Source organism: Mustela lutreola, chromosome 3, assembly GCF_030435805.1.
Source record: "Mustela lutreola isolate mMusLut2 chromosome 3, mMusLut2.pri, whole genome shotgun sequence".
NCBI lineage: Eukaryota > Metazoa > Chordata > Mammalia > Carnivora > Mustelidae > Mustela > Mustela lutreola.
In genome coordinates, this window is record NC_081292.1 from 67,095,395 (window position 1) to 67,114,547 (window position 19,153).

Consider the following 19,153-nt stretch of genomic DNA (forward strand, 5'->3'; position numbering starts at 1 on the left):
AAGGTTCTAGCTGGGCTCGAAAAAGGCATGGAAGAGGAGCGCCTGGGTGGCTCAGTGGGTTAAAGCCGCTGCCTTCGGCTCAGGTCATGATCTTGGGGTCCTGGGATCGAGTCCCGCATCGGGCTCTCTGCTGGGCAGGGAGCCTGCTTCCCTCTCTCTCTCTCTGCCTGCCTCTCCATCGACTTGTGATCTCTCTCTGTGAAATAAATAAATAAAATCTGTAAAAAAAAAAAAAGAAAAAGGCATGGAAGATATTAGAGAAACCCTCTAGGGAGATATAAAAGCCCTTTCTGGAGAAATAAAAGAAATAAAATCTAATCAAGTTGAAATAAAAAAAGCTGTCAATGAGGTGCAATCAAAAATGGGGGCTCTCACTGCTAGGATAAATGAGGCCGAAGAAAGAATTAGCGATATAGAAGACCAAATGACAGAGAATAAAGAAGCTGAGCAAAGGAGGGACAAACAGCTACTGGACCACGAGGGCAGAATTCGAGAGATAAGTGACACCATAAGATGAAACAACACTAGAATAATTGGGATTCCAGAAGAAGAAGAAAGAGAGAGGGGAGCAGAAGGAATACTGGAGAGAATTATTGAAGAGAACTTCCATAATATGGCAAAGGGAACAAACATCAAAATCCAGGAGGTGCAGAGAACCCCCCTCAAAATCAACAATAATAGGTCCACACCCCATCACCTAATAGTAAAATTTACAAGTCTTAGTGACAAAGAGAAAATCCTGAAAGCAGCCCGGGAAAAGAAGTCTGTAACATACAATGGTAAAAATATTCGATTGGCAGCAGACTTATCCACAGAGACCTGGCAGGCCAGAAAGAGATGGTATGATATATTCAGAGCACTAAACGAGAAAAACATGCAGCCAAGAATACTATATCCAGCTGGCCTATCATTGAAATTAGAGTGAGAGATTATTTTAATCTCTGCCAGGACAAACAAAAACTGAAAGAATTTGCAAACACTAAACCAGCTCTACAGGAAATATTGAAAGGGGTCGTCTAAGCAAAGAGAGAGCCTAAAAGTGGTAGATCAGAAAGGAACTGAGACAATATACAGTAACAGTCACCTGACAGGCAATACAATGGCACTAAATTCATATTTCTCAATAGTTACCCTGAATGTTAATGGGCTAAATGCCCCAATCAAAAGGCACAGGGTATCAGAATGGATAAAAAAACAAATCCTATCTATATGTTGCCTCCAAGAAACTCATTTTAAACCTGAAAAGACCTCCAGATTTAAAGTGAGGGGGTTAAGGGCGCCTGGGTGGCTCAGTGGGTTAAGCCGCTGCCTTCGACTCAGGTCATGATCTCAGGGTCCTGGGATCGAGTCCCACATCGGGCTCTCTGCTCAGCAGGGAGCCTCCTTCCTTCTCTCACTCTCTATCTGCCTGCCTCTCTGCCTACTTGTGATCTCTGTCTGTCAAATAAATAAAATCTTTAAAAAAAAATTAAAAAAATTAAAGTGAGGGGGTTGAAAAGAATTTACCATGCTAATGGACATCAGAAGAAAGCAGGTGTGGAAATCCTTATATCAGATCAATTAGATTTTAAGCCAAAATATAATAAGAGATGAGGAAGGACACTATATCATACTCAAGGGATCTGTCCAACAAGAAGATCTAACAACTTTAAATATCTATGAACCCAACGTGGGAGCAGCGAACTATATAAACCAATTAATAACAAAATCAAAGAAACACATCAACAATAATACAATAATAGTAGGGGACTTTAAAACTCCCCTTACTGAAATAGACAGATCATCCAAGCAAAAGATCAACAAGGAAATCAAGGCCTTAAATGACACACTGGACCAGATGGACATCACAGATATATTCAGAACATTTCATCCCAAAGCAACAGAATACACATTCTTCTCTAGTGCACATGGAACATTCTCCAGAATAGATCAGATCCTCGGTCCTAAATCAGGTCTCAACCGGTATCAAAAGATTGGGATTGGGGCGCCTGGGTGGCTCAGTGGTTTGGGCTGCTGCCTTCGGCTCGGGTCATGATCTCAGGGTCCTGGGATTGAGCCCCGCATCAGGCTCCCTGCTCCGCAGGAAGCCTGCTTCCCTATCTCTCTTTCTCTCTCTCTGCCTGCCTCTCTGCCTACTTGTGATCTCTGTCTGTCAAATAAATAAATAAAATCTTTTAAAAAAAAGAAAAAAAGATTGGGATCATTCCCTGCATATTTTCAGACCACAATGCTCTGAAGCTAGAACTCAATCACAAGAGCAAATTTGGAAAGAACCCAAATACATGGAGACTAAACAGCATCCTTCTAAAGAATGAATGGTCAACCAGGAAATTAAAGAAGAATTGAAAAAATTCATGGAAACAAATGATAATGGAAACACAACGATTCAAAATCTGTGGGACACAATAAAGGCAGTCCTGAGAGGAAAATATATAGTGGTACAAGACTTTCTCAAGAAACAAGAAAGGTCTCAAGTACACAACCTAACCCTACACCTAAAGGAGCTGGAGAAAGAACAAGAAAGAAACCCTAAGCTCAGCAGGAGAAGAGAAATCATAAAGATCAGAGCAGAAATTAATGAAATAGAAACCAAAAAAACAGTAGAGCAAATCAACGAAACTAGAAGCTGGTTCTTTGAAAGAATTAATAAAATTGATAAACCCCTGGCCAGACTTATCAAAAAGAAAAGAGAAAGGACTCAAATAAATAAAATCATGAATGAAAGAGGAGAGATCACAACCAACACCAAAGAAATACAGACAATTATAAGAACACACTATGAGCAACTGTACGCCACAAATTTGACAATCTGGAAGAAATGGATGCATTCCTAGAGACATGTAAACTACCACAACTGAACCAGAAAGAAATAGAAAGCCTGAACAGATCCATAACCAGTAAAGAGATTGAAAAAAGTCATCAAAAATCTCCAAGCAAACAAAAGCCCAGGGCCAGACGGCTTTCCGGAGGAATTCTACCAAACATTTAAAGAAGAACTAATTCCTATTCTCCTGAAACTGTTCCAAAAAATAGAAATGGAATGAAAACTTCCAAACTCATTTTATGAGGCCAGCATCACTTTGACCCCAATCCAGACAAGGATCCAATCAAAAAAGAGAACTAGAGACCAATATCCTTGATGAACACAGATGCGAAAATTCTCACTAAAATACTAGCCAATAGGATTCAACGGCACATCAAAAGGATTATTCACCACGACCAAGTGGGATTTATTCCAGGGCTGCAAGGTTGGTTCAACATCCGCAAATCAATCAATGTGATACAACATATCAATAAAAGAAAAAACAAGAACCATATGATACTCTCATAGATGCTGAAAAAAGCATTTGACAAAGTACAACATCCCTTTCTGATCAAAACTCTTCAAAGTGTAGGGATAGAGGGCACATACCTCAATATTATCAAAGCAATCTATGAAAAACCCACCACAAATATCATTCTCAATGGAGAAAAACTGACAGCTTTCCCGCTAAGGTCAGGAACACGGCAGGGATGTCCATTATCACCACTGCTATTCAACATCGTACTAGAGGTCCTAGCCTCAGCAATCAGACAACAAAAGGAAATTAAAGCCATCCAAATCAGCAAAGAAGAAGTCAAACTAGCAGTCTTCGCAGATCATATGATACTATATGTGGAAAACCCAAAAGACTCCACTCCAAAACTGCTAGAACTTGTACAGGAATTCAGTCAAGTGTCAGGATATATAATCAATGCACAGAAATCAGTCACATTTCTCTATACTGACAACAAGACAGAAGAAAGTAAGGAGTCAATCCCATTTACAATTGCACCCAAAACCATAAGATACCTAGGAATAAACCTAACCAAAGAGGCAAAGACTCTATATTCAGAAAACTATAAAGTACTCATGAAAGAAATGGAGGTAGATACAAAGAAATGGAAAAATGTTCCACGCTCCTGGATTGGAAGAATAAATATTGTGAAAATGTCTATGCTACCTAAAGCAATCTACACATTTAATGCAATACCTATCAAAGTACCATCCATCTTTTTTAAAAAAATGGAACAAACAATCCTAAAATTTATATGGAACCAGAAAAGACCTTGAATAGCAAAAGGAATATTGAAAAAGAAAGCTAAAGTTAGTGATATCACAATTCCAGACTTCAAGCTCTCTTACAAAGCTGTCATCACCAAGACAGCATGGTACTGGCATAAAAACAGATCAATGGAACAGAATAGAAAGCCCAGAAATAGACCCTCAACTCTATGGTCAACTAATCTTCGACAAAGCAGGAAAGAATGTCCAGTGGAAAAAAGACAGCCTCTTCAACAAATGGTGTTGGGACAATTGGACAGCCACATGCAGAAAAATGAAATTGGACCATTTCTTTATACCACACACAAAAATAGACTCAAAATGGATGAAAGACCTCAGTGTGAGAAAGGACTCCATCAAAATCCTTTAGGAGAACACAGGCAGCAACCTCTTCGACCTCAGCTGCAGCAACATCTTCCTAGGAACATCACCAAAGGCAAGGGAAGCAAGGGCAAAAATGAACTATTGGGATTTTATCAAGATCAAAAGTTTTTGCACAGCAAAGGAAACAGTTAACAAAACCAAAAGACAACTGACAGAATGGGAGAAGATATTTGCAAATGACAGATCAGATAAAGGGCTAGTGTCCAAAATCTATAAAGAACTTAGCAAACTCAACACCCAAAGAACAAATAATCCAATCAAGAAATGGGCAGAGGACATGAACAGACATTTCTGCAAAGAAGACATCCAGATGGCCAACAGATACATGAAAAAGTGCTCCACATCACTCGGCATCAGGGAAATACAAATCAAAACCACAATGAGATATCACCTCACACCAGTCAGAATGGCTAAAATTAACAAGTCAGGAAATGACAGATGCTGGCGAGGATGTGGAGAAAGGGGAACCCTCCTACACTGTTGGTGGGAACACAAGGTGGTGCAACCACTCTGGAAAATAGCATGGAGGTTCCTTAAAACGTTGAAAATTGGGCTACCTTATGACCCAGCCACTGCACAACTGGGTATTTACCCTAAAGATACAAATGTAGTGATCCGAAGGGGCATATGCACCCGAATGTTTATAGCAGCAATGTCTACAATAGCCAAACCATGGAAAGAACCTAGATGTCCATCAACAGATGAATGGATCAAGAAGATGTGGTATATATACACAATGGAATACTATGCAGCCATCAAAAGAAATGAAATCTTGCCATTTGCGACGACGTGGATAGAACTAGAGGGTATCACACTTAGCAAAATAAGTCAATCAGAGAAAGACAACTATCATATGATCTCCCTGATATGAGGAAGTGGTGATGCAACATGGGAGGTTTGGGGCATAGGAAAAGAATAAATGAAACAAGATGGGATCGGGAGGGAGACAAAACATAAGTGACTCTTGGGACGCCTGGGTGGCTCAGTTGGTTAAGCAGCTGCCTTCGGCTCAGGTCATGATCCCAGCGTCCTGGGATCGAGTCCCACATCGGGCTCCTTGCTCCACGGGGAGCCTGCTTCTCCCTCTGACTCTGCCTTCCACTCTGCCTGTGCTCGCTCTCACTCTCTCTCTGACAAATAAATAAATAAAATCTTTAAAAAAAAAAAAATAATAAAAAATAAAAAAAAAATAAAAAAAAAAAAAAACCATAAGTGACTCTTAATCTTACAAAACAAACTGAGGGTTGCTGGCGGGAGGGGTGTTAGGAGAGGGGGGTGGGGTTTTGGACACTGGGGAGGGTATGTGCTATGGTGAGTGCTGTGAAGTGTGTAAACCTGGCGATTCACAGATCTGTACCCCTGGGGATAAAAATATATGTTTATGAAAAATAAAAAATTTAAAAAAAAACTCACCTCAAAAAAGAGAACAAGAGGCAGTTATCAAGGCCAGAGACCTAATTAGTATGGACGTGAATAAAAGGTCAGAACTAGAATTCAGAATAATGATTATAAAAGCACTAGCTAGGCTTGTAAAAAGTATAGAAGACATTACAGAAGCCTATCCTGGAAAAAATAAAAGAACTAGATAAAAAAAGGCTATTAATGAAATGCAATAAAAATGGAGGTTCTAGGGCGCCTGGGTGGCTCAGCGGGTTAAAGCCTCTGCCTTTGGCTCAGGTCATGATCTCAGGGTCCTGGGATTGAGCCCCACATCAAGCTCTCTGCTCAGCAGGGAGCCTGCTTCCTCCTCTCTCTCTCTGCCTGCCTCTCTGCCTACTAGTGATCTCTGTCTGTTAAATAAATAAATAAAATCTTTTTTAAAAAATGGAGGCTCTGTCACAATAATGAGGCAAAAGAGTGAATTAGTGATACAGAAGATAAAATGATGGAGAATAAAGAAGCTGAGAAAAAAAGACATAAACAACAACTGGCTATAAAGGGGAGAATTCGAGAGGTAAGTGATACCATAAACCAAAACAATGTTAGAATGGGATCCCAGTAGAGGAAAGGGAGTAGGGCACAATGTGTACTGGAGCAAATTATAGCAAAAACTTCCCTAATCTGGGAAAGGAAATAGGCATTCAAGTCCAGGATGCACAGAGAACACCTCTCAAAATCGGGTAAAATAGGTCAGCACCTTGACATATAATAGTGAAACTTGCTAATCTCAGACACAGGGAGAAATTCCTGAAAGCAGCTTAGTACAAGAGGTCCCTACAAGGATAGAAACATTAGACTGGCAGGAGACCTATCCACAGAGACCTGGCAGGCCAGAAAGGACTGGCATGATATATTCTGGGTGCTAAATGCGAAAAATATGCAACCAAAAATACTTTATCCAGCAAGGCTCTCATTCAAAACTGAAGAAAGCATAAAAATGCTTCAAGGACAAATGGAAACTGTAAGAATTTGTGATCACTAAACCAGCCCTGGAAGAAATATTAAAAAGAAAGAAAGAAAGAGCCCAAAAGTAACATAGACCAGAAAGGAATTGAGACAATATATACAGAAACAGTGACTTTACAGGTAATATAATGGCACTAAGTTCATATCTTTCAATAGTTACTCTGAATGTAAATGGGCCAAATGCCCCCAAAAGACACAGGGTATCAAATTGAATAAAAAAGCAAGACCCATCCATACACTGTCTGCAAGAGACTCAGTTTGGACTGAAAGACACCTCCAGATTGAAAGTGAGGAGGTGGAAAACCATTAATCATGTTAATGGACATCAAAAGAAAGCTGGGTTAACAATTCTTGTATCAGACAAATTAGATTTTAAACCAAAGACTGTAATACGGGATGAGGAAGGATACTGTATCATAATTAAAGTGTATATCCAACAAGAAGATCTAATAGTTGTAAATACTTATGCCCCTAACATGGGAGCAGCCAAAATTACAAGCCAATTAATAACTAAATCAAAGAAGCACATCAATAATAGTAGGGGACTTTAACACCCCAGGAACTGAATTGGACAGATCATCGAAGCAGAAGATCAACAGGGAAACAAGGGCTATTGAATGACACACTAGTCCGGATGGACTTCACAGTCCATCACAGTGCCTTTCTTCAGGGCACTCCATCCTAAAGCAACAGAATACACATTCTTCTCCAGTGCACATGGAACATCTCCAGAAGAGATCACATCCTGGGTCTCAAATCAGGTCTCAACTGGTACCAAAAGATGGGGATCATTCCCTGTATATTTTCTTTTTTTTTTTTTTTTTTAAGATTTTATTTATTTATTTGACAGAGAGAGAGGCATCAGGTAGGCAGAGCTGAAGGCAGAGAGAGAGGGGGGAAGCAGGCTCCCCGCAGAGCAGAGAGCTCAATGCAGGGTTTGATCCCAGGACCCTGAGATCAAGACCTGAGCCAAAGGCAAAGGCTTAACCCACTGAGCCACCCAGGCGCACCCCCTGCATATTTTCAGACCACAATGTTTTGAAACTAGAACTCAACCACAAGAGGAAAGTTGGAAAGAACTCAAATACATGGAGGCTAAAGAGCATCATACTAAAGAATGAATGAGTCAACCAGGAAATTAAAGAAGAATTTTAAAAATTCATGGAAACAAATGGAAATGAAAACACAGCTGTTCAAAACCTTTGGGCTGCAGCAAAGGGGGTCCTAAGAGGGAAGGATACAGCAGTATGAGCCTTTCTCAAGAAATAAGAAAGGTTTCAAATACTCAACCTGACCTTATATCTATAGGAGCTGGTAAAGGACAGCAAATACAGCCTAACCCCAGCTGGAGAAGAGAAATTTAATAAAAGATCAGAGCAGAAATCAATGAAATAGAAACCAAAAGAACAGTAGTACAAGTCAACGAAACTAGGAGCTGGTTCTTTGAAAGAATTAATAAGATTGATAAACCCCTGGCCAGATTTATCAAAAAGAAATGAGAAAGGAATCAAATTAATAAAATCATGAGTGAAAGATGAGAAATCATGACCAACACCATAGAAATAGTTTTAAGAACATATTATGAGCAACTATATGCTAACAAATGAGGCAATCTGGAAGAAATAAATGCATTCCTAGGGACTTATAAACTACCAAAACAATCACGAAGAAAGAAAAAACCTGAACAGACCCATAACCAGCAAGGAAATTGAAGCAGTAATCAAAAATCTCCCAAGAAACAAGAGCCCAGGGTCAGATGACCTCCCAGGGGAATTCTATCAAATATTTAAATAAGAATTAATACCTGTTCTTCTGAAGCTGTTTCAAAAAATAAAAATGGAAGGAAAACTTCCAAACCCTTTCTATGAAGCCTGCATTACCTTGATCCCAAAAGCAGACAAAGACCCTACCAAAAAGGAGAATTACAGACCAAGAAGATCCCTGATGAACATGGATGCCAAAATTCTCACCAAGATACTAGCCAGTAGGATCCAAAAGTAAAACTGAAAGACCATAGCCAATAGACTCCAACAGTATATTAAAAGGATTATACACCACGACCAAGTGGGATTTATTCCTGGGCTGCAAGGGTGGTTCAACCTCTGCAAATCAATCAATGTGATTGATACACTACATTAATAAAAGAAAGGACAAGAACCATATGATCCTCTTGATAGATGCAGAAAAAGCATTTGACAAAGTACAGCATCCTTCCTTGATTAAACTCTTCACAGTGCAGGGATAAAGGGAACATATCTCAACATCATAAAAGCCATATATGAAAAGCTCACAGTGAATATCATTCTCAGTGGGGAAAAACTGAGAGCTTCTCCTCTAAGGTCAGGAACACGGCAGGGATGTCTACTGTGACTACTGTTGTTTAACACAGTACTAGAAGTCCTAGCCTCACCAGTCAGACAACAAAAAGAAATAAAAGGCATCCAAATTGGTAAAGAAGATACTCTATGTGGAAAACCCAAAAGATTCCATCCCCAAATTGCTAGAACTCATACAAGAATTCAGCAAAGTGGCAGGCTATAATATCATACACAGAAATCAACTGCATCTCTATACACAAAAAATAGAAGAAAAAGAAGTAGTCGATTCCATTTACAATTGCACCAAAACCCCTAAGATACCTAGGAATAAGTCTAACCCAAGAAGCAAAGGATCTATACTACAGAAACTACAGAACACTCATGAAGGAAACTGAGGCAGACATAAAGAAATGGGAAAATGTTCTATGCTCATGGACTGGGAGAACATATATTATTAAAATGTCTATGCTACCTCAAGCAATCTACACATTCAATGCAATCCCTACCAATATACAATCAACTATTTGCACAGAGCAGGAACAATAATCCTCAAATTTGTGTGGAACCAGAAAAGACACCAAATAGCCAAAGGAATATTGAAAAAGAAAACCAAAGCTGGTGGCATCACAATCCTGGACCTCAAGCTCTATTACAAAATTCTAATTATCAAGAAAGTATGATACTGGCACAACACAGACACATAGATCAATGGAACAGTAGAGAGAACCCACAAATGGACCCTCAACACTCTGGTCAGCTAATCTTGAATAAGGCAGGAAAGAATATCCAGTGGAAAAAAGACAGTCTCTTCAACAACTGAAGAGTGCTGTGAAAATTGGACAGCCACATGCAAAAGACTGACAGTGGATCATATATCCTTACACCATACACAAAAATAGAATCAAAATGGATGAAAGACCTGAAAGTGATACAGGAATCCTTCAAAATCCTAAACCCAGGCAGCCAATTCTGTAACCTCAGCCACAGCAACTTCTTGCTAGACACTTCCCCAAAGGCAAGAGAAACAAAGGGAAAAATTAACTACTGGGTCTTGATCAAGATCAAAAGCTTTTGCACAACAAAGGAAACAGCTGACAAAACCAAAGGACAACCAACAGAATGGGAGAAGATATTTCCAAATGTCTTATCAGATAAAGGGCTTGCATCACAAAATCTATAAAGAACTTATCAGACCGAACACCCAAAGAACAAATAATCTAATCAAGAAATGGGCAGAAGACATGAACAGCCATTTTTCCAAAGAAGACATACAAATGGCCAACAGATACATGAAAAAATGCTCCATATCACTCGGCATCAGGGAAATCCAAATCCAAACCACAATGAGATACCACCTCACATCAGTCAGAATAGCTAAAATCAGCAAGTCAGGAAAAGACAGATGTTGCTGAGGATGTGGGACAAAGGGGAACCCTCTTACACTGTTAGTGGGAATGCAAACTGGTGCAGCCACTCTGGAAAACAGTATGGAGCTTCCTCAAGAAGTTAAAAATAGAGCTATCCTACGACCCAGCAATTACAGTACTAGAGATTTACCCCAAAGATATAAACGTAGTGATCCAAAGGGGCACCTGCACCCCAATGTTCATAGCAGCAATGTCTATAATGGCCAAACTATGGAAAGAGCCCAGATGACCACTGAGAGATGAATGGATAAAGAAGATGTGATATAAACATATAATGGAATACTACTCAACCATGAAATTGCCATTTGTAATGACAAGGATCAAACTGGAGTGAAATAAATCTAAGCTAAGTGAAATAAATCAATCAGAGAAAGACAACTGTCATATGATCTCAATCATATGCAGAATTTATAAAACAAAACAGAAGATCTTACGGGAGGAGGGTAAAAAATAAAATAAGAAAATTTCAGAGAGAGACAGAAACCCTAAGAGACTCTTAATCATATGAAACAAACTGGGCATTGCTGGGGGGAGAGGGGTTGGGGGTTAGGGTAAACTGGTGTCCAATGGACGTTAAGGAGGGCAAGTGAAGTAATGAACATGGGAATTACATAAGACTAATGAAACACTGACCTCTACTTCTGAACCTAATAATACATTATATGATAATTAATTGAATTTACATGAAAAAAAAAGTAAAAGCATATTGGTTAAAGAAAAAGCCACTTTGCCAAAAAAGGAAAAAAGAAAAAGGAAACCTATCACATGTTACAAACAAAAATAGACTTAATAAATCATATACTGTTTTAGATTGGTTGCACTGAGTCCCTCCACTGGGATATAATTATTTAGCTATATTTCTTTTCAGGGAAAAGGCTATTTCAGTATTACAATTTCACCAACAATCTGTTAAAAACTTTTCTTAAGCATGCTACTTATCCATTCTAATATATGCGATTTTAAAATAAAGAAATAATCCTGGTCCAAAACTGTAGAATTACTGGATAGGTTCTGATTTATGTGGAACTCCTTTTCCTGAAGACAAGAACAACAAAACACAAGAAGAAACAAAAAACTCGAGTTGAAACTTGCCTTATATGAATTTCATCATCACTGTCAATGTGTAGCAACCGCCCTTGTAGACGCCGTTCTTCACTACGAAGCTGTTTTCTCATTTCTGATAACTCCATAATTACATTTTTTTTCTCCTCTGCAAATTCACATTAACAAGTAAAAATTAAAACAGGCATAATCACAGAAGATTAAACATTAAAACATAACCACACTTACACAAAACTAAAATGCTTAGAGACAAAATTTTATGAAAGTCATTTTTAATGTTTTATAAATACAGATCATATTTATGAATACCCATAAGATACACACATTTCTGAAAATACAGGAACTGCCAGACTTTAGAAATATCTTGGGCTGGGGAGAGAGCAACTATAAAGAAGCAGTACAACATAAGAGAGTTCCTTTGTGGTGATGCCGCAGTTCTTCTTGTTCGGTTTGTTTTTTTTTAAAGATTTTATTAGAGAGAGAGAGAGAGAGAGAATATAAGAAGAGGGGAGAGGCAGGGAGCCTGATGTGGGTCTCAATCCCAGGACCCCAGGATCGTGATCTGAGTCAAAGGCAGACACTTAATCACTGAGCCACCAGGCACCCCTGATGCCACAGTTCTATACCTTGATTGTGCAGTAGTTATACAAATTATACATAATACAAACGCACAGAACCACACACAAACACAAACACACACCAATTACTTTGTGTTAAAACTGTGAGACCTGATGGAGGTCTGCAGAGCATACCAACCAAGCCAAGTTCCTGGTTACTGTTCTATATAAGATAGTACCACTGAGGGAAGCTGCAGGAAGGTACACAGGACTTCACTATGCTCTTCTGCAACATTCTGTGAGTCTTTAATTATTTCAATAAAAAGCTTAAAAGAGAAATATTACAAGTTACAGACTTAATAGTTAACTCTACCTTCTGCACGGAGCTGGTTTCTCCTGGCAGGTACCGGAGGAGACTGTGCCCTGGATATGGAACTTTCCTGTTTAACAATCATAACAAAGATACATTCAGTATGTCTTCCCTATTCAGAAGCTTGAAAAGAATAATTTTTTGAAGGAACTATACGTAAAAGGAACCAGATTTCCCCCTATCCAACCTATACACTTACCTAACATGTGTTTTTCTTTCCCGTCACAACGGAAGTGTCCTTGCTTCATCCAAATACAATCCTGTCACCTGTCCTCTGTATCTAGTAAGTGACTCCGACCTCCTCCAATCACTCTATTTTCTCAGCTTATGCTTAAAAATCTCTTCCTTCTTGTGTGCCTGGGTGGCTCAGTTGGTTAAATGACTGCCTTTGGCTCAGGTCATGATCCTGGAATGCTGGGATTAAGCCCCACATCAGGCTCCCTGTTCCACAGGGAGTCTGCTCTGACCCTCCACTTCTTATGTTCTCTCTCTCTCTCTCTTTTTCTCTTTCAAATAAATAAAATCTTAAAAAAAAAAAAAAATCCTTAAAAAAAAAAAAAAAGATTCTTACCTCCTCCTTCATCATCATCTACTATCCCTTCTCTACTTCCCTCCACAGCCATCCTTTCAAGAATAGATGCAACACGGTGTCTACTTTCTCATGCCCATTCACTTCTCACCACACAGCTACTACCTTTGCTTCTACCCTATCACTCCACTAACACAGCTCTTACCAAAGTCAGCAGGTGATCCCCAAATAACACATTCAATGGGCATTTTAAACCCTTATTTTACTTGGCCAGTAGCAACTGATATTGCCATTCTCTGTCACGTTCTCTATCTTTATTTCCTTTCTCTGCTTCTTAAATTTTTAATTCCCTGGTATTCCAATCTCAGCTCTTTTTACTTCCCCCAAATTCATCCGAGACAACTGTACTAATATGACAAGGAAATATGTTAGTGGCTTCCAAATCTACAAAACCAGTCGAGAGCTCCTTCCTTAGCCACAAACTGTATCTTCAACCACCCACTCTATATAAATCTAACAAGAAACTTGAAAATTGTCACTGACACTTACCCCCATAAACATAGTCTGTAAATGCCAGTACTTGTGTCTCTTAAATATGTCTTAAAATTTTCACCCAATCTCAGTTCTTAGTGTCACTGGCTTTGAGTCCTAAAAGTCTCACAACTGGACTCCTGCAAAACCACTGTAACTTCTCCCCATGTTTACGGTCTTACCCAACCTCTAAAATACATCTTCACACCAGTGCCTGAGAGAACGTTATATAAAACAAATATGGCCATTCTCCAACTTATGACATGTCATTCTCCTACTTAAAGTATTACAAAGCATCCCCATTCATTATCTACCACACACCTATTAAATCAGAATCTCAGAGGGTGGGATTCAGGACAATGTTCTAACATTTGCTTTGTCTATTCTGGTAATTAGTCCATTTGGTATTCACTCATTTATGGGAATAAAGCCAAACTCCCTACAACATCCTACTTATGGCTTGACGTCTAACTCTGTTGACGCCCTGGTCAGGCCTTCTGAGGCCAGCCCAAACCATGGTGTATTCTTCTCCATTTGTGTCATATGGTTTACACTTCCATGATTTTGATTCCTCCTCATTATGGCAACTTCCTACTCATTCTTCAAGAGTCAACTCAAGGATCAACTCTTCTGGAACATTCTCCTAGCTTTCTTTTGATCACAGCTCAGTCAAAAGTTTAAGGGACTTCATTAGCATAACTACAGCTAGCCAGATAATATATTACCAAAGAAAAGGCCTTGAGAGGGTTGGACAAAAACCATTTGCTAAATTATACTCTGTCAAAAGAATTTAAACTTTATGACACCAAGCATTATCAGTTACAGCTGATGCAACAAATAAATGCAAACACTGTCTATATTTCAGAATTGAAAAACTATAACATAGCTAAATATGATGAATAAAAAAAAAAATCTCATTCAATTCCCATCATCGGAAATAACTTAGCTAAGATTAACAAATCAAAAGAAAAAATATATACCTGAATAAAGGAACTTATAATGCTGTCAACTGAAGGAGGTCTTTGAAGTCTGCTTGCAATTTTGTTCTGAAGAGCAGGAACTACAGGAGAAGGCTGTCTCAAGCGCTGGAGGAAAAAAATTATACGTATATGTATGTATATACATATATATGTGTGTATATTTATACACACACACACGCATATATAAACAAATATGTATATATACACACACACCAACATAAGTATGCATATACACATACACACATACATGTATGTATACATATATATGTGTCTGTGTACACAAACACTCCTAATAGTTAATAACACCATTTAGGGAGTTCAGAATGCTATTGTTTTTATTTAATAAAATACTTTTTACCAAAACAAAGTCAGAAATTCAATTATGTAAGATCGAAAACATCAGCTATGATAAACATAAATTGATTTAGATTTTAAAACAAAAGGACTCTCAGATGAGAACAAAAAAATTCAACAAACATAAGTAAAGCAACAGCATACCAAGTATTAGGAAAACAACAAAAACAAAAAATAGAACTAAGAAAAACACTTGTCTTAATAATAAAAAGAAACAGGACAATACAAAACACAAAAACTATTTTCTGGAAAATAATATAAATCAACCTATAAAACCTAGATCCCTTGTCACCAAGAGCATCACAATGAGGGAATTTTCCAGATCACAACAGCATTCTATGTCTCCATAAGAAATAAAAGAGGGTTTCAGTTTACGGCATAATCAAGTTAACAGCTCCCAACTTCACATAAAATCAAAATGCAGAGAACATAAAACTTCCCAACAAAATCCAATAATAATTATCTGGTTAAAAAACAAAAACAAAACAAAAAACACCCAGCCCAGACTATATGTATGGATGTTGAACTGTTCATTTTGCATGGTACAAAATCAAATATCACTTTCACTGGTGACTTTGACAAAGTTAGAAATAGATTTTCTTTTTTCTTAAGACCACTAGATGCCCACAAGCACAATTATAAAAACAAAAAAAACCTTCTAAAAGACCACAGAGGATGAAGCAAACAAAGCATGCTCCACATAGTGAGAAAACAAATAACCATCAAGGAAGCATAAAAGAACAAAAAAAGTCAGAAATTCAATTAATATGATCAATATATTGGGTATGATAAAAACAGATGGATTGATGGATTTAGGTATCACTGCTCAAAAGATAATTCTCTGATTAGGATAAAAAACTGAATTTAAAAAAAACACATAAAACCAAATTTAACAAACAAAATATACAAGCTAAATAAAAAGTAAATGGTGACACAAAGGTAAAAACTAAGAAAATGGACAAAAATATATCAGGCATAAATGAATAAAAGAAAAATTACAGCTAGTAATGATAACTTCATAACTGAGAGCAAAATACATTAAAGGGAATAAAACTGGTTTAAAACTATGGTACTTCACAACTGAACTAGAACATTCATAAAACTGTATTTTCCTAAGGAAAGCATTTTCTCTTAAACATAATAAGAAATTGGCAGGAACATAACTGGAAAACTAACAATTATCTTTTATTTTTAAATAATTTTACAAGAAAATATTCTCTGTGTTTTCCATTCAACTTCGCTATAAGCCTAACATGGTTCTAAAAAATATAAATGCTATTAATTTAAAAAATGAATGCATGATATTTCAATAATGTTTTAAAAGGTAGAATAAATATATATCCAACTTTAAGAATAAATGGTATTGCCTAACATTACTAGAACACTGAAAATAAATAAAACAAACAAAAAACACAGGTGTTACTTATAAATTTTCTCTCAAATAATGTTTCAGCAGATTCTAACTGCAAACACTTACTTCTATCACCATAAAATCCTGAGGTGAGAAATCAGTTAGTGTATCTGAACCCATCAAAAATGGCTCACGTTGTCTGTAGTATACCAAACTACATCATAAGTACACTAGATGAGCCCACTGGTTAAAAGTAGTCTTTTTGTGAATGCTGCTTAGAAGAAATAATGTCCGTATAAATCTAAGTTTTTGAAAACCATTTTCTTTTTTTTTTAATATATACAATGATATGGCCTTTATTAAAAGCAACAATAAAACAGTTTATTGTTAAACAGCAACATGTTTTAGGCACTACTGGATGAAACATAATAATAATAATAATGGCTAGTTTTTTTTTTGTTTTAAGATTTTATTCATTCATTTGACAGACAGAAATCACAAGTAGGAAGAGAGGTAGGCAGAGAGTGGGGAGAAGCAGGCTCTCCACTGAGCAGAAGCCCGATGCGGGGCTCGATCCCAGGACCCTGGGATTATGACCTGAGCCAAAGGCAGAGGCTTTAACCCACTGAGCTACCCAGGTGCCCTAAAGCTTTTTTTTTTTTTTTAAGATTTTATTTTTTATTTTTTTTTAATTTTTTATTTTTTATAAACATATATTTTTATCCCCAGGGGTACAGGTCTGTGAATCACCAGGTTTACACACTTCACAGCACTCACCAAAGCACACACCCTCCCCAATGTCCATAATCCCACCCCCTTCTCCCAACCCCCCTCCCCCCAGCAACCCTCAGTTTGTAATTAAATTGGGCTAAACCTACAGCACATACAGAGTTTTTCAAGACGTGGTCCACAGGCCAACTACATCGGAACCCCCAAGAATGCCTGTAAAATGCAGATTCCTGGACTACCCTCAGATTTATTAAAACCGGACACTTTGTATGTAAGACCTCAAGATACATTTTTAACAAATCCCCAGGGATACTTATGCATATAAAATTTTTTGAAATACAGCTTTGAAAAATGACCAAGGGTGTAAACTGGAGCTTCATAGGGGCCAAGTATCTTCCTAGAGAGAAAACCTCTGATAACTTTGACCACACATGTAATGGTGAATATCAACCAGTCTCAGATACTGACTTCAAACCAGTCGACTGTGACCCAGCAGTTTCTTTTTAAATTTCCAATCCATCAAGGATAAAAGTGTAAAACAGTAAAAATGAAATACCAAATACATGAAAAAATTTTAAAAAGACATTACACAATTCAAGTCCAACTTTCTTAGAGATCCAACAGACATAAAATTACTTTGACAAATTGCTACAAAACTTTCCAGACACTTTCCATTTCTGCACCTAACTCTTCTCACGAATAGCTGGCTGGGTGCTACTCCATAGACCATGGGAACAAGACTGACTAAGGTAAATAAACCCCTTATATTCATTGGGGGACAAAAAGCAGCAAAGCAATGGCATGACCTATATAGGAAGTTCAGTGCGCTGTACTGAGATGAAGTAGCATGATGGAAGGGAGGGGAAAAAAGCAACTCCTCCACTCTCCCTTTTGCTAAGGCCACAGTGAAAGTGGTTTAAACTACAGGTTTAATTGACATTTTTGTCTGAAACTTACCTTTGTTTCTTCCCCGATTATATTTTCTCTTGCATAGTAGTGTTGAAGCTGCAGATTATGTTTTTCTTCCTCTTCTTTCTTCTTCCTTTCTGCTTCTTTTCGTCTTTCTTCAGCTAACCGAATAAGCTCTTCATTTTTTAGCCTTTGCTTTAAAGAGAAAAAATACAAGACTCCAAACATACATCCTGTAGTCCATTCAAATACCTGTTGCCTTATTTGTTTGAAATAAAGAGATAAAATTGAAGATACAGATGATATAGTGTTTTTTAACAAAAAGAAGATGTCTATTTAACAATAAAGTTTTAGGCATCTTTTATGACATCCTGGTCAGCCTAAACTAATTTTTGGCTTAAAAAAATCATCACTTATCTCTTTTCTTAACTTAGTTTTTACTTCAATACAATAGTATCCAATAAATGGATAATGATCTGAAATTTTCTAAATGTACTCTAGGATTGTTCTTCTCTGTAATACCTTTCCAAGACAAAATAAAAATTTCACTGTCAGGGTAAATAGAAAAACAATGTAGGAAAAAAATGCACCTCTTCCTCTTTCTCCCTTTTTTTTTCCTGTTCCTCTTCGTACTCTTGCTGAATTCGCGCTCTCTGTTCTGCAAGCCGTTTTTCTTCTTTTTCCTCTGCAATTCTCAGTCTCTCTCGCTCTGCTTCCTCTCTTTGTTTCTTTTCCTCAATCTAATAAAGAATTAAACCTAGTTACTACTTTGGGAAACTAATGAAAGTTAGAATACCATGTAATATTTCGTAGTATCCTATGAATTCAGCATTCATACCCTATTTTTAAGTTCCTAAATTTTTCAGTTTCCTATATTTATTAGGGAGGCTACATTATGTAATGTTGAGTTATGAGTAAAATTCCAGCTCCACAAAATACTTAACTCACTGAGTGACTTTAAGGAGACATTCTTACTCAGCTTTGTCATCTGGTAAAAAGAGTTATTAAGATCTATATCTCCAAGGAGTGCTTTATGATCTATACAACAAAACCTCATATTTAACACTCAGTTCCCTCTTCTTACTACACACACACACACACACACACACACACACTCACAATTACAAAGTCACTTATCCATTACCGGTCACACCCATAAATG

At 37.5% G+C, this 19,153-nt stretch overlaps 1 protein-coding gene across 11 annotated transcripts in view; it reads right to left on the minus strand.

The window, feature by feature from the left end:
- Positions 1 to 19,153, minus strand: part of CSPP1 (centrosome and spindle pole associated protein 1) — a 167,972-nt gene that overhangs the window by 26,765 nt on the left and 122,054 nt on the right. For all 11 annotated transcript variants that reach the window (XM_059166296.1, XM_059166293.1, XM_059166299.1 and 8 more), the window contains 5 exons: positions 18,582 to 18,731; positions 18,040 to 18,186; positions 14,649 to 14,753; positions 12,612 to 12,678; positions 11,712 to 11,829 (listed from right to left, as the gene is read on the minus strand). In XM_059166296.1, coding sequence (XP_059022279.1) covers positions 11,712 to 11,829; positions 12,612 to 12,678; positions 14,649 to 14,753; positions 18,040 to 18,186; positions 18,582 to 18,731 — 587 coding nt within the window. The remainder of the gene's footprint in view (positions 1 to 11,711; positions 11,830 to 12,611; positions 12,679 to 14,648; positions 14,754 to 18,039; positions 18,187 to 18,581; positions 18,732 to 19,153) is intronic.